The 17,242-nt window shown below is 36.6% G+C and overlaps 1 protein-coding gene across 2 annotated transcripts in view; it reads left to right on the forward strand.

The window, feature by feature from the left end:
* Positions 1-13,935, forward strand: part of LOC106086021 (fibrinogen-like protein 1) — a 16,713-nt gene extending 2,778 nt beyond the window's left edge. The window contains exons 1-10 of one of the 2 annotated variants that reach the window (XM_059367636.1): positions 2,966-3,067; positions 6,165-6,280; positions 6,386-6,484; positions 6,909-7,007; positions 7,458-7,556; positions 11,410-11,508; positions 12,770-12,868; positions 12,951-12,971; positions 13,041-13,535; positions 13,792-13,935. In XM_059367636.1, the coding sequence (XP_059223619.1) occupies positions 2,987-3,067; positions 6,165-6,280; positions 6,386-6,484; positions 6,909-7,007; positions 7,458-7,556; positions 11,410-11,508; positions 12,770-12,868; positions 12,951-12,971; positions 13,041-13,535; positions 13,792-13,909 (1,326 nt within the window). In that variant the 5' untranslated portion in view covers positions 2,966-2,986 and the 3' untranslated portion in view covers positions 13,910-13,935. Of the gene's footprint in view, positions 1-2,965; positions 3,068-6,164; positions 6,281-6,385; positions 6,485-6,908; positions 7,008-7,457; positions 7,557-11,409; positions 11,509-12,769; positions 12,869-12,950; positions 12,972-13,040; positions 13,536-13,791 lie in introns of those variants that run through there. The other variant, XM_059367637.1, reaches the window with a different exon arrangement.
* Positions 13,936-17,242: the final 3,307 nt, after the last annotated feature.

Here is a 17,242-nt window from a genome sequence, read left to right on the forward strand (position 1 = left end):
GGGTAAAACCTAATCTAAAATGGAAATGGGATTGTGGACAACAATTCGACGGGGCATAGAAGGTCCTTTAAGATTTTCTCGTCTTTCAGTACCATGGGCAATTGAAGTTAACATTCACCATTGTCAGGCTATACCGAACAAGCTATTTTAGAAATATGATAATTCTGATTTCAAAATAAATATAACGATTTAAAAAAAATCAAAAAAAAAATTGCAACATAACAGTTAGTATTATTCTATAATTGTTAAAAATCATAAAAAACCAGTAAGGTAGGGGAAACGTCGGGCGGTGTCGACTGTATAATACCCTAAACCTACCCTATAAGTACAATGTGGGACCTATATCCAGTTCTGAACCAATTTTGATGGACCTCGGCGAGCAAATATGTTCAAACTGTAAATCGATATTTTGATTTGTTGCAAACGGAATGACTAAATGAATATACCCCCTTCCTTTGGTAGTGGGTATAAAAAAATGCTTTGTTGGCTAATGACTGTTGTGAAGTATTGAGCAATTCAGCAAAGTCAATATATTACAGCATACCTTAAGGCGCTTTCATTTGAATGTTCTTGTTGTCAACAGGCCGAATACCAAAATATCGATTTTTTTTAAACAAAATGTATACAGCATTATCGACAACCGACTTAAAATTGATATGGAGTAGCCAGTTCTGACAATCTGGCAAAATAATGAATATGTATACACTTTGAGAAATGATAATTAATGTAATTTTTAGACAAGGTAAAAACGTAAATTAAAAAAAAAAATTAATTTAAAAATAAAAAACAAAACTTTTGACTAAAATTTCGACAAAAACTAACTATGGCTACCAAACAAAGTATTTATAAAATAAGGGTGATTTTTTAAGAGCTATAGGAAAGTTTTTAAAAACAAAATATAAGCACACAAAATTCAAAAAAATCCATGAAATCTTTATTTGAATCGATAGTACGGTCCATACAATTTAATGTTTGAAGATTATTTCATGCAAATGTTGACCGTGACAGTGCCTCAAATGGTACATTTGCTTAGTCCAATTTCGGTATGCTATTCTCAACAGCAGGACGGTCTCTCGCGAATAAATGCTTCAATGTTGTCTTCCAATGCGTCAATTGAAGCGGGCTTGTCTGTATAGACATGAGATTTAACATAGCCCCACAAAAAATAGTCTAAAGGCAATAAATCGTACGATCTAGGAGGTCAGTAGACCGGTCCCGAACGTGAAATAAAATATTCACCGAACTCACCTCTCGATAAGTCCATTGTTAAGCGAAATATCCATTTACGACCCTACAAAGTGGGGTCGTTGTAAAATTCTAAGACGATTTACCGATGTTCGTGTGTCTGCCCATCCATCCGTGCGTCCGTCAGTTGTTATCACGATACAGTCTTTAAAAATTGACTTGAAATTTTGCACAAACTCGTATTTCATCTATACGCAAGTTTAGTTCTTGAATGGTCCACATCGGAACATATTTGGATATAGCTGCCATATAGACCGCTCTGCCGATTTTGGTTCTTAGGCCTATAACAGACTCATTTATTACCCAACTACGCTGAAATTTGGAAAAGTGAGTTGTGCCAAGACTTCCAACATCTGTCCCGAATATGGTCGCACTATATTCAGATATAGCTGCCATAGAAGCCGATCTTCAGCTCCAGGGTCTAAAGACCAAAAAAGGCGCATTTATGCTCTAATTTTGCTGAAATCTGAAGCAGTGAGTTGCACTAGGGGCCTCGATATCCGACCCAAAAATGCCGATTAAGGGTCTTAAGCCTACAACAGACGCATTTATTACCGGATTTTGATTAAATTCAGAAAATTGAGTTTTTATAGGCGATATCCGAAACAAAAATGGTCCAGATAGGAATATATTTGGATATAACTGCATATAGACAGATTTGGCAATATTGGGTCTTAGGCCTACAACACCCGACTTTGCTGAAATTTGGAACAATATCAGTCCCGAAAATGGTCCAGACCGGTCTATATTTAGATATAGCTGACATATAGGCCAATCTTCAGGGCCTAAAGGCCATAAAGGACGCGTAGATATAGCAGTCATGTAGATCGATCATCCGAATTAGGGCTTAATCACATGAACGGCGCACTTATTACACGATTTTGCTGAAATTTCGAACTGTTACTTGTATAGAGGCCACCGTAGCGCAGAGGTTAGCATGTCCGCCTATGACGCTGAACGCCTGGGTTCGAATCCTGGCGAGACCATCAGAAAAAATTCTCAGCAGTGGTTTTCCCCTCCCAATGCTGCCAACATTAGTGAGGTACTATGCCATGTGAAACTTCTCTCCAAAGAGAAGTTTCACATGGGCATCAAAAGTTTTGCACGGCAGAACTATTGGGCTGCCCAAAAAGTAATTGCGGATTTTTTAAAAGAAAGTAAATGCATTTTTAATAAAACTTAGAATGAACTTTAATCAAATATACTTTTTTTACACTTTTTTTCTAAAGCAAGCTAAAATTAACAGCTGATAACCGACAGAAGAAAGAATGCAATTACAGAGTCACAAGCTGTGAAAAAATTTGTCAACGCCGACTATATGAAAAATCCGCAATTACTTTTTGGGCAACCCAATAAATGCGTTTTTACTTGTTTATAAAAAAAAATCTGCCTTTTACGCTACTTTTTATTTCGTTTGTTTCATTTTACCGTTGGATTTTTTTTGTCCAGCTAAAACCAATGGGGTTTGTTTTTGTTTCTATTTAGCATAGAAAGCAAATCAAAAACACCTTTCTTAAAAAGTTTTAGGCAAAAAGTAATTTTTTTTGGAGATTTTGTCTATTTGAAGAAAATATGATTGTCCCTACAATCATTAGCCAATATCTTATCAATTTGGTCAAGCAACATTTTTTTTTGCTCGAAATGATGCATTATCGCTTCTATAAAAGAAGCAGAACTTCACTAATCATTGGCTAATAAGTTACGGACTTTACTTGTGAAACATTATTGCGCGATCTTAAAAATGAAAATTTTCGTTTGGTTACTTATTGTGTATGCGACATACACAACTGTGCGGGGTGATTTCAGTATTGGGGATATCGAAGTGAGTTATAAGGAATAAGAAAAGTGGAATTGTAATTATAAAAAAAAATAAAAATTAAAAAAAAAAAATAAAACTGGATACAACATAATATATAGAAGGAAATGTAAAAGTAATTAAAAGAATTTAGAAAGAATATGAAAAATATTAAAAAAAAGCTGGATAAAAATATAAGGAATATAAAAAATATACAAAAAATAAAAAAAGAAATAACAAAATTAGTAAAAAATTAAAAAATAAAAAAATAAAAAAAATTTGAAAAATCGGAAAGTAGCGCATAAACAAAAAAAAAAAATATAAAATATTAAAAAAATTCAGTAAAAAAAATTAAAAAAAAATTAAATAATATAAAAAAATATTTTTTTTTATAAATTTTTATATAAATGTACAAAAAAATACAAATAAATAAAAAATTGCAAAAATAGATCGAAAAGTATATAAAATTATAAAACATGATTTCAACTAAACCTTTAAAACATAAACAGAATCTTATATATAAAAATCAATTTGTGTTTGTTTGTCGGTTTGTTTGTTTGTTCCGTATAGACCCAAAAACGGTTCAACCGATTACCTTGAAATTTTCACATATTGTGTACGTTGGTCTGGAGGGAAACATAATTTTTTTATATCGGAAAGGGTGCGAACCCTCTCCCGTTACCTCAAAAACACCACCCAAAATCAATCAGTGGACCGATCGGGACAATATGTCTATCAAATGAAAGAAATTGAAGGGTACCATAGGAATATGGTATTCAAAATTGGGTTCAAGTACCCAAGAAGTCGCTCTAATCCCAAAACTCCCCCAAAACAATTGATATGATATCGATATGAGGCTCAAATGAAAGGAATTGGGGAGTAGATAATAAATCTGGTATACAAAATCAAATCGAAATATAGGGAGTTACCCTCCAACAAACGCCCTAAATGGGCATAATAGTCAATCATGACAATATGGGACTTGATTTGTTTGTTTGTTCCGTATAGACTCAAAAACGACAGAACCAATTTTCTCGAAGATTTCAGATTGTCTAGGTTGGTCTGAAAGGCAACCAAGGCATTATAATTTTTCGATATCGGAAGGGGGGCACACCCTCCCCCTTAACACAAAAATACCACCCAAAATCAAAAGTGGACCGATCGGATATCTGATAAAAGGTATTCAAGAGTAGAATACGAATATGGTATTAAAATTTGAGTTTAAGTACCCAGCGGGACGCCCAACCACAAAAAATCTGATAAAAGGTATTCAAGAGTAGAATACGAAAATGGTATTAAAATTCGAGTCTAAGTATCCAGCGGGCCGCCCAACCACAAAAAATCCCCAAATAGACATATTGGACTTTAATGTCAATATGGGACCCAAATGAAAGGTATTCGGGAGTAGATTATGAATATGGCAAAAAAAATGAGGTCCATGTTATAGTAGGTGTCTCTAACCCCAAAACCCTCCAAATGGGCTCATTAGCCGAATATGGCTTCATGGGACTCAAATGAAAGCTATTTGGGAGTAGATTGGGAAAATGACATCAAAATTTGTGTTAAAGTATCTAGTTGGCGCTAAACCTCCTTGAAACCCTTAAAATAGGTTATTTGACCCATCATGACAATATGGGACTCAAATGAAAGGTATATGAGAGTAGAAAAGGAATCCAGTTTGGGGCCAAATGTTTGAGGGTAAGCCGGAAAAAACCCCCTAAACTGAACCTATTTCCCGAACATAACAATATAGGGCTCAAATGAAAGATTTTTGGGAGTAAAGAATGAATTTGGTACCTATATTTAGGGCAAAGTGGCGGAGTGCCGAAACCAGCTACAAAACGCCCTCGAAATCATACATAATTATCGACCACAGCTATTTTGGGCTGAAAGGTATTGAAAGTGAATTTGGGAGAGGAGCACGAAATTGACATTCATATATGAGCGAAATATCTGAGATATCATCCCACCTCCAAACAGCACTCCCTGTCAAATGGATATATAGACCAATCACCACAATATAGGGCTCAAATGAAACAGAACTTATATACCTACTACGGTAATATGGGGATCATATCAAAAGTGTTTGAGAGTATAGTACAAAGCATATATTTACTTTAAGGGCCAAGTGACTGAGGTGGCCAACTCACTCTCAAAATACACCCCAAACCGAATATATTCACCCACTACAATAAAGGAATCCAAAGAAAGGTATTGGGCTGCCCAAAAAGTAATTGCGGAATTTCATATAGTCGGCGTTGACAAATTTTTTCAATGGCTTGTGACTCTGTAATTGCATTCTTTCTTCTGTCAGTTATCAGCTGTTACTTTTAGCTTGCTTTAGAAAAAAAGTGTAAAAAAAGTATATTTGATTAAAGTTCATTCTAAGTTTTATTAAAAATTCATTTACTTTAAAAAATCCGCAATTACTTTTTGGGCAACCCAATATAAGGGAGTATAGGAAAATTACATAACTTCTATGCATGGCATAGTACCTCAAAAATGTCACCAACATTAGGAGGGGACTACCACCACTTAACATTTTTCCTATGTTCTCGCCAAGATTTGAACCCACTCGTTTAGCATCATTGGCGGACTTGTGTACCTCTGCGCTTCAATGACACGAATTCAATATCGACATTTGAGGCGAAATGTCCCCATCTTAAAACTCTACCAAAACGGGACTTATATATCGACCGGTGCAATATAGGGCTCAAAGCGATAAAGAAGCGCTGAAGAGCAGGTCCAGTTCCGCTAGTAGTATATTGGGTTGCCCAAAAAGTAATTGCGGATTTTTCATATAGTCGACGTTGACAAATTTTTTCACAGCTTGTGACTCTGTAATTGCATTCTTTCTTCTGTCAGTTATCAGCTGTTAAAAAGCTTTTAGCTTGCTTTAGAAAAAAAAGTGTAAAAAAAGTATATTTGATTAAAGTTCATTCTAAGTTTTATTAAAAATGCATTTACTTTCTTTTAAAAAATCCGCAATTACTTTTCGGGCAACCCAATATTTTCCAAATTTAAAATTTTTCTTCAAAATTTATTTTCAATCTGTGATAGTCTTTGGTTACGAAAAGTTTTTTTAATTTTTGTTTTTTAAATGTGTCTTGTTTATCCTTCTTAGGATCCCGTTCCTGAAAGTAACAATGCCGGACTATGGAATGTCCTTTATGCCAAACTCAATATTCTTCTAAATGATACAGCAGAACTGAGCGAGAGTATTGCTATTCTTAGGCAAAGGTATGTTGAATAGGATATTTCAATGCAATTTAATTTTTAATAATAAACAATTTTGGTTTAAAATAAAATTCAATTCCTTTTCTTATTCTTTAACTTATTTCTTAGGCAAGATGACCAAGAAAATAAAGTTGCCATTTTAGTGCACAACCTTATGGAGGATGCTAATCGTTTGATGGAAACTGGTCTGGACAAGTTGAAAGAAAAGTAAGAATATTTTTTTATACGATTCAAATGCAACATGCCAACGCACGGCCCTTGAAGCCATCACACCTAATGTGGTTGAAAAGTCTTCTAACCAAAGACGAAACGTGAACCATAGTGGTTGGTGTATAATGCTGTTTCTGGCTTTCCTTTTCCATTTGCAAAGAAAACCTTCGATCTCGTCTCGAAAGAGAAACAAACAAAAATTGTAAAATTTAATGATATCGCCCTAACAGGCAAAAAACTTAAAAAACAAAATAAAAAACCTCTAAATATTTAAAATCAAAAAAAAAATTCTAAAAATTAAAACTTAAGTTTTAAGATTTTTTCAAGATTTTTTCTATTTTATTGTTTTTTTTTTAATTTTTAAAAATCTTAAAACTATATAACTAAAATTTATGACAATTTTAACTTTTATTATTTGCAGACAAGAAATTGAAGAAACCCGAATAATGAATTTAGTTCAAACCATCTCCACAGATGCCAAAGAATTTATGACAAGTGGTCTTGAAGAATTAGAAAAGAGGTAAGACTATTAAAACACAATAAAACATGCAAAAGTGCAGATTTTTAAACTCTCAAAAAATTTTTGGTAAAAATTATGGGTTGCCCAAAAAGTAATTGCGGATTTTTTTAAAAAAAAGTAAATGCATTTTTAATAAAACTTAGAATGAACTTTAATCAAGTATACTTTTCTTCTAAAGCAAGCTAAAAGTAACAGCTGATAACTGACAGAAGAAAAAATGCAGTTACAAGCTGTGAAAAAATTTGTCAACGCCGACTAAATGAAAAATCCGCAATTACTTTTTGGGCAACACAACAGATTGAAAGGAATCTCAAAAAACTATAAATTTTTTAAATTTGGATTTTTTTAAATTATTTAAAAAAACCATAAACACTCTTGATGCCTTAAAAGAGTCACACATAAACGATTTAATGCATTTTAGTTTAATTTTCTAAATATTTTTCTTTGCAGACAAAAACTTCAAGAGAGTCATGCTAAGGACATGTTACAATCCCTTAGCCAAAGTGCCAAACAATCATTGGATGACAGCATTATGGAGCTACAAAAAAGGTGGGGAATAGTTACGAGGTTTTTATGCATTCATTATGAAGTCCGTTTATGTGACCCTCCCTTATCATTGGGCTTCGACTAGAATCGCAAAGCAATCATTGATATGTGAGAAGTTTGCCCCATGTTTCTTAATGGAATAATTGTAGGAAAAATTGTGTCCGTCCGTCTGTCTGTTGTAATCATACTACAAAATTCAAATTTTGCCCCCATGAACATTCCACTAAGGAACAGGGACAAACTTCTCACATATCAATGAGTGCAGTCCGATTCAAGTTTATAGGCTCAATGATAAGGGGCCTCCTTTTTATAGCCGAGTCCGAACGGCGTGCCGCAGTGCGACACCTCTTTGAAGAGAAGTTTTACATGGCATAGTACCTTCCACCAGTTGCCAGCATTAGGAGGGGAAAATCACCGCTGAAAATATTTTTTGATGGTCTCGCCAGGATTCGAACCCAGGCGTTCAGCGTCATAGGCGGACCTGCTAACCTCTGCGCTACGGTGGCCTCCTACACCACTACTGTGGTACAGGGTATTATAGCTTAGTGCATTTGTTTGTAATACTCAAAAGGAAGAGAGATAGACCCATTGATAAGTATACCGATCGACTCAGAATCACTTTCTGATCCGATTTAGCTATGTCCGTCTGTCTGTCCGTCTGTCCATGTTAATTTGTGTACAAACTATAGGTCGCAATTTTCATCCGATCGTCTTCAACTTTGGGACAGGCGTGTTTTTCGGCCTAGAGACGAAGCCTATTGAAATTGGAATAAATCGGTTCAGATTTAGATATAGCTCCCATATATATGTTCGTCCGATTTGCAGTAATAATGCAATAAAGTGCTCATTTTTTAACCGATTCTCTTGAAATTTGGCAGGAAGAACTTTCCTATGACTCTCGATTTAACTGGTGAATTTCATAGCAATCGGTTTAGATTTAGATATAGCTGTCATATATGTATATCGCCCGATTTTCACTTCTTCAGCCACTGCAAGCGCATTTATTGACCAATGGTGCCAAAACTTTGTACAACGCTATCTTCGACGACTACCCCAATATCTATAAAGTTTGGTAGAAATCGTTTCAGTTTTAGATATAGCTCCCATATATATGTTCGTCCGATTTTGAGAAATTTTGCAATAAAGTGCTCATTTCTTAACCGATTCTCTAGAAATTTGGCAGGAAGAATTTTCCTATGACTCTCGACTTAACTGGTGAATTTCATAGCAATCGGTTCAGATTTAGATATAGCTGTCATATATGTATATCGCCCGATTTTCACTTCTACAGCCACTGCAAGCGCATTTATTGAGCAATGGTGCCAAAACTTTGTACAACGCTATCCTCGACGACTACCACAATATCTGTAAAGTTTGGTAGAAATCGGTTCAGATTTAGATATAGCTCCCATATATATGTTCGTCCGATTTGCAGTAATAATCCAATAAAATGGTCATATGTTAACCGATTCTCTCGACATGTGGCAGGAAGTTTTCTTATATGACTCTTAATATTACTGGCGAATTTCATAGAAATCGGTTCACATTTAGATATAGCTCCCATATATGTATATCGCCCGATTTTCACTTCTACAGCCACTGCAAGCGCATTTATTGAGCAATGGTGCCAAAACTTTGTACAACGCTATCCTCGACGACTACCACAATATCTGTAAAGTTTGGTAGAAATCGGTTCAGATTTAGATATAGCTCCCATATATATGTTCGTCCGATTTGCAGTAATAATCCAATAAAATGGTCATATGTTAACCGATTCTCTTGAAATTTGGCACGAAGTTTTCTTATATGACTCTTAATATTACTGGCGAATTTCATAGAAATCGGTTCAGTTTTAGATATAGCTGCCATATATGTATATCGCCCGATTTTCACTTTTAGAGCAACTGCAAGAGCATTTATTGACCAATCTTGCTAAAACTTTGTACAACGCTATCCTCGACGACTATCATAATATCTGTGAAGTTTGCTCCAAATCGGTTCAGATTTAGATATAGCTCCCACATATATATTCGTCCGATTTTGGGAAATATTGCAATAAAGTGTTTATTTGTCAACCGATTCTCTCGAAATTTGGCAGGAAGAATTTTCCTATGACTCTCGACTTTACTGGTGAATTTCATAGCAATCGGTTTAGATTTAGATATAGCTGCCTTTATGTATATCGCCCGACTTTCACTTCTAGAGCAACTGCAAGCGCATTTTTGAACATATTTGCTCGCAATTTGTTACGGATTGTTTAACAACCCATCTGAAAACATCCGCCGAGGATAATCACAAACTTGTTCAGAATTAAATATCGCTCGCACTTTGTACCTATAGGGTAGGTGTAGGGTATTATAAAGTCAGCACCGCCCGAACTTTGTCTTTTCTTACTGGTTTTTATTTTATTTAATTATACCCTCCACCATAGGATGGAGGTATACTAATTTCGTCATTCTGTTTGTAACACCTCGAAATATGCGTCTAAGACACCATAAAGTAGATATATTCTTGATCGTCGTGACATTTTAAATCGAACTAGCCATGTCCGTCCGTCCGTCTGTCTGTCGAAAGCACGCAAACTTTTGAAGGAGTAAAGCTGCCAGCTGGAAACTTTGCACAAATATTTCTTATTAGTGTAGGTCAGTTGGGATTGTAAATGAGCCAAATCGGTCCATGTTTTGATATAGCTGCCATATAAACCGATCTTGGGTCTTAACATATTGAGCCGCTAGAGGGCGCAATTGTCGTCCGTCTAAAGGGCGCAATTCTCGTCCGATTGGGCTGAAATATTGCACGTAGTGTTTTGATATCACTTCCAACAACTGTGCTAAGTATGGTTCAAATCGATTCATAAATTGATATAGGTGTCATATAAACCGATCTTGGGTCTTGACTTCTTTAGCCTCTAGAGTTCGCAATTCTCGTCCGATTTGACTGAAATTTTGCACATAGTGTTTTGTTATGAGTTCCAACAACTGTGCCAAGTATAGTTCAAATTGGTCAATAATCTGTAATAGCTGCCATATAAACCGATCTTAGGTCCTGACATCTTCAGCCTCTAGAGGGCGCAATTCTCATCCGATTTGGCTAATATTTTGTATGAGGTGTTTTGATATGACTTCCAAAAACTGTGATGAGTATAGCGCAAATACGTACATAACCTGATATAGCTGCCATATAAACCGATCTTGAGTCTTGACTTCTTCAGCCTCTAGAGGGCGCAATTCTCATCCGATATGGCTAAAATTTTGTACAAGGTGTTTTGATATGACTCCCAAAAACTGTGATGAGTATGGCGCAAATAGGTACATAGCCTAATATAGCTGCCATATAAACCGATCTTGAGTCTTGACTTCTTCAGCCTCTAGAGGGCGCAATTCTTATCTGATTTGGCTAAGATTTTGCATGATGTGTTTTGATATGATTTTCAAAAACTGTGATGAGTATGGCTCAAATAGGAACATAAACTGATATAGCTGCCATTTTAACTGAACTGGGGTCTTAACTTACTGAGCCGCTAGAGGGCGCAATTCTCATCCGTTTTGGCACAAATTTTGTACAACGGCTTCTCCCATGGCCTTCAATATACGTGTGCTACATGGTCCGAATCGATCTATAGCTTGCTACAGCTCCCATATAAACCGATCTCCCGATTTTGCTTCTTGAGCCCCGAATCGGGCTATAACTTGTTGTGAATTATGGCGCTTTTGAAACACTCCACACCACTTAAGCTTATTTAAAGCCCGTTTCTGAAATTTTTTAAGCATTTTTTCCCATAACTGCAATAATTTTCCTATATATAAAATGTAATTGGAGAAAAATTTTCAAATAATTTTCTATCTTTTTTTTTCAGATTAACTGATCAAGAAGCCAATGTTCGAAAATTAATGGACACCTTATCTACTGATGTGAAGAAATACATGGACGAAAATCTAACTGAACTAAAAGAAAAGTAAGTAAAAGAGATTTTTTTCTTTCAAAGATTATCACAACACAAGTAAAAGCGTGCTAAATTCTGCCTGGCGAATCTTTTATACCCTCCACCAGGGATCATATTTGTCAAGTTCTTTGCCCGGTATCTCTTTATATGCAAACAAAGGACTTAGCCAGTGGGGGCTACCGGGCCCATGTAATATTTTTAAACCCTCCACCATGGATCGAATTTGTCAAGTTCTTTGCCCAGTATCTCTGCAAACAAAGGATATAGGGCAGCCTCGGACGTAGCCAGGGGGGGGGGGGCTACCAGGCCCATATAATTTTTGGCCGTTTTTTGGGAGTGGGGCAGGTCCCCAAACACTTGGAGTCAACTTTTTATATAAAGTTCGTACTTTCCTCTTAAATACCTTTCATTGGATGTCCAAATCTTTTATACCCTCCACCAGGGATCATATTTGTCAAGTTCTTTGCCCGGTATCTCTTTATATGCAAACAAAGGACGTGGCAAGGGGGGGCTACCGGGCCCATTTTATATTTTTAAACCCTCCACCATGGATCGAATTTGTCAAGTTCTTTGCCCGGTATCTCTGCAAACAAAGGATATAGGGCAGCCACGGACGTAGCCAGGGGGGGGCTACCGGGCCCATGTAATTTTTGGCCGGTTTTTGGGAGTGGGGCAGGTCCCCAAACACTTGGAGTCAACTTGTTATATCAAGTTCGTACTTTACTCTTAAATATCTTTCTCTGATGTCCATTTGTTCCAATCGGTAAACGTGTTACTGCTGATGGGTCAATTCCTGCAGCCAGTAAGTAACGACCGAAATTTTCAATAAAAAAATTTTAAGTATCTTTTCCAATTAAAAGAAAAATTGGAAAATTTTCGATATTGAAAAATGTGGGGTTGGTACCCCACAAAATAAAATCCTGGCTACGTCCCTGATGGCAGCCGTATCAAAACATGGACCGATATGTAGGTGGTATTTGTGCAAAATTCAAGAGCCTAGGTTTATTTCTTCGAAAGTTGGCGTGCTTTTGGCAGACGGACATGGCTAAATCAACTTAGAATACCAAAACGATACTTTGTTGGGTCTCAGATGAGTATTTCGAGCTGTTACAAGCGGAATGACGAAATTATGATGGAAGGTATAAAAAAGATGATCATAAAAAAATGGCTAAATTAGCACGAATCTTTGAAAGTTATTACATTTTTTTTTTTTTTGTCGTTTGAAAACTTTTGATTTTTGTGTTTTTGTTTTATCAATTAAATTAATTTTTAGATTGTATGCTGAAGAAAAACGTGTTGCAAGTGTTGTCAAAACCTTTGCCTCAGACGCTCACAATTCTATGGTGCAAAAATTGGAGGAGGTTAAGATAAAGTATGTGATCAAAGATTTTTTCTATATTTCTTAAAAAAAAATTATAAAAATCATTTTTTTTTTTAATTTTCTCTTCTTCCAGCTTTCAAACCGTAGAAGAAAGGTATGTTATTTCAACAAGAAAATTCCCCATTTTCCTTCTTAATTCACTTAACTCTCCCCTTCTCTATAGGCAATTACAACAACATGATTTATCTTTGCAAATTCTTGAAAATACCCAATCCGGATCAGGCTCTGGTGGAGTTCCCTTGGATTCTCGTTCTCTGAACTATCATCGTGAATGGACTACCATCTCTAGACGTCTAGATGGTTCTGTTGCTTTTGATTTGGCCTGGGATGACTATAAGAAAGGTTTTGGCCATGTCAATGGAGAATTCTTTATTGGTTTGGAGAGATTACATGCCTTGACCACCTATGGTGGTCCTCAAGAACTTTTGGTTGTTCTGGGAGATGGTTTGAATCAGACCCGCTATGCCAAATATGATGTCTTCCAAGTCGGCAGTGAAGCTGAAGAGTATGCCATCAAAGAATTGGGAGCCTATAGTGGAGATGCTGGCGATTCACTAAGGGCCCATTTGGGTATGGTCTTTGTAACCAAGGATAGAAATCCCGATAATTGGATAAGTGTGCGTGGTGGTGGATGGTGGCGTTCCCAGTATTCAATGTGGTAGGTATTTGGGACATAGTGAAAATAAATGGTAATTGTAGGAGGAAAAATCTAAAATCAAGGAAATACAGTACTGGTCCTTATGACAACGGAAACTAAACTGCAAAACCAAATTTGCCCATTAAGGAACGGGGGAAAATGAGGCCATAAGTATACAACTGCTTGCCTTGACCTATGATTTCCATACTTCTTGTCAAACATATTCAGTTTTTTGATATTTTTCAATGTTTATCTTTTCCCTGTTTTTCTTTTTTAGTGATTTGCATTCCTATTATAATCCTGTAGATGGAATTTATGGAATTTTCTGGGCAACCTGGAATAATTGGCAATACACGTTGTCCCGTGCCGAAATGATGATACGCTCCAAAGTGTGAAAATTTCCATTTCAAACAAAAGAAACCCAAAAACAAAATTTTTTGTGAAAAAATAATAAGAGTAATAAAGAAATTAAAAAAAAATAAAAAACGATTTTTTTCAACAAAAAGTATTGAGTTGCCCAAAAAGTAATTGCGGATTTTTCATATAGTCGGCGTTGACAAATTTTTTCACAGCTTGTGAATCTGTAATTGCATTCTTTCTTCTGTCAGTTATCAGCTGTTACTTTTAGCTTGCTTTAGAAAAAAGTGTTAAAAAAGTATATTTGATTAAAGTTCATTCTAAGTTTTATTAGAAATGCATTTACTTTCTTTAAAAAAAATCCGCAATTACTTTTTGGGCAACCCAATATATGGCAACACTATGCAAATATGGTCCTATCTACACCATATTCGGGAAGAATGTGTAGGGGTGTAACACAACCCACTGTTTTAAATTTCATAGAAATCGGGTAGTTAATGGGTTTTATACGGGTTCAAAACTGCAAATCATTTGATACCCATATTGCCTATGTTAACAACGTTTAAAGTTCTCAAGACCCCGTAGTTCCTTCCCGGGTCCAACTTTTAGAGATATTTTTGCATAATCGTAATCTACCCGTTAATACCTTTCATTTGATACCCATATTGCCTAGGGTTAGGGGGATTCAAAATTCTCAAGACCCTGAAGGTCCTTCCCGGGTCCAATTTTTGGACACGTTTTTGCATATTCAAAATCTACTTAACAATACATTTAATTGAATACCCATATTGTCTAGGTCAGATCACTTTCCCCAAAGGAGGGTTTTTTGGCCCCTAGGGGGGTCCAGGGGCCTTCGATCAAAAAAGGTCTTCAGATTCGTGTTCCTCGGATCATTCCACATCTACATACCAAATTTGAGCGAATTCGGAAATGCGCCCTATAAAGTGAATATTTGCTTATAGACCATAAATCGGAAGATCGGTATATTTGGTAGCTATATCCAAATATAGATAGATCTGGACTAAAATAGGTTTTGACGTCGAGAGGCTTAATACAACCAATTGTTCCAAATTTCAGCAAAATCAGATGATAAATGCGCTTTTTATGGGCTCAAGACCCTAAATCGGTAGTTCGGTCTATATAGCAGCTATATCCAAAAAAAGTCCAACCTAGACCATACTTGGTACGGATTTCAAGGATCCTCATACAACCAACGTTGCCAAATTTCAGTGATACTGGGTAATAAATGCGCCTTCTAAAGGCTCAAGACCCCAAATCGGGAGATAGACCTATATGCCCTCTACATCCAATTATGGTTCGAAAACGATTATACTAGGTTCGGGCATAGAAAGGCTTAATATAAGTCACAATTCCAATTTTAAGCGAAATTGGGTAAAAAATTGGCTTCTCTGAACTCAGGACCCAACATCGGAAGATCGGTCCATATGGCAGTTATATGTATATGTCCCATGTGGACCATATTCGATATGGATATCGGGGACCTTAGAGCAACTAAATGTTCCAAGCGAAATTGGAAAATAAGAGCGGTTTTTATATGCTTAAAACTTATAACGGCAGATCGGTCCATATGTCAGCTATAACTAAATGTGATCCCATATGAACCATATTCGGTTCGGACATCGGAAGGCCTATTACAACTCGCTGTTCCGAATTTCAGTGAACTCGGGTAATAAATGTTGATTTTTTTGGGCCCAAGACTTTAAATCGGCAGAGCGGTATAAATATAACACAGCTTAATGCGACAAATGATAAATGCGGTTTGTTGAGCCTTAGACATTTCATTGAGAGATGGGTCTATATGGGGTCTATATCAAGATATAGCCTATGGGCCTCTAGGTTCCAAACATCCAGGTCATAAATATGTCAATACCTAATTAATACGGATATCAAAACTTTTTTTCTTCAATTAGCTACCTCAAGGCCTTATAGTACTCCAGGGTGACAAGTGGGCTTATTCTCGGAAGAAAATCCAGACAAGAAAAATAGGTGTTAGCCTATTCGATATCACAGCTATTGCAGACAGTCTCGAAAGTTTCTCGGCCGTCTGCAAGTTCTCTATCCCCATAAAGTCTGCTTTTCGCTGAGTACAGCGCCATGGCAGCGAGTTGTCGTTGGAATAGCCCAAAGTCTGCTTTTCGCTGAGTACAGCGCCATGGCAGCGAGTTGTCGTTGGAATAGCCAGGCCAGTTAAAAGACGTATCAGCAGCCTGAGGTCAAGCATCCTCAGCCCCAAGATAAAAGACGTTATGGGTAAAATCCGGTCAATTCACCGGATTGTCTTACGTTCGCCTTAAAAATGCAACAACCGTCCAGAAGACGTTTATGATGTTCTTGAATGGATAACTGGATATTTTCTGATATTCAAAGAGGGGGCGGACCCTCCCCCTTATCTTCATTTTCAAAAACACCAAGTCTAAGGCCAACATAAGCCACATTTATTGCCCAATTTCGCTGAAACTTGACACAGTGAATTGTATTAGATGCCACGACGCCCGTTTGGTCAAGTTCGACCCATATTTTGAAAAAGCTACTTTCGGTTCATAATGTATCCGATGTAGTGGATATACAAAATTCAGTCCGGTCGAACTTCATGCCTTTTAACTTGTTCAATATTCGAGGAGGGGCCACACCCTCCCTCTTTCTTAATTTTTAAAAAACGCCATTGTCGGGGATGAGTACCCTGATTTATGATTTTTCGCAAATAGAGGGGTCAAGCAACCAGGGGGAAAGCCCTACCCAAAAACCTCCCAAACGGACATGTTGACCGTCATGGACAATATGACTATAAAATGAAAAGTATTGCGTTGTAGAGAACAAATGTGATACAAAATTTTGGCTCCAAGTGTCTGGGACCGTCCGATCCTCCAAAAATCAACCTAAAATGGACAAACAAACTCCCGCTACAATTTTTTAGGCCAATATAAACCCATTTATTGCCTGATTTAGCTGAAATTTGGCATAGTGAATTGTGTTAGACGCCGCGACATCCGAAACGGCAATCGGAACTTATTTCTATCGAGCTGCTATGGTTTCATAGAATATTTGAGGTGGTGCATACCCAAAAATTCAGTCATGCCGAATTTGTGGGTACCCACCACTTTTACTGTGTGATATTCGAAGGGGGAGCGGACCCTTCCCCTTAACTTAATTTTCACAAACGCCAGATTCCAGGAACGAGAGCACGGATTTTATTCGCAATCCTATGGTAACCCCAAAACCCTCATTTGTCAAACATTTTGGATTCCAGCCACCTGAGGGAACGTCCTACCCCAAAACGGGCATGTTGACCAATCCACACAAAATGGATATCAAATGAAAGTTTATGAGGCGCAAAGTATCAACTGAATGTA

The sequence above is a fragment of the Stomoxys calcitrans genome, chromosome 4, assembly GCF_963082655.1.
Source record: "Stomoxys calcitrans chromosome 4, idStoCalc2.1, whole genome shotgun sequence".
Taxonomy (NCBI): Eukaryota; Metazoa; Arthropoda; class Insecta; order Diptera; family Muscidae; genus Stomoxys; species Stomoxys calcitrans.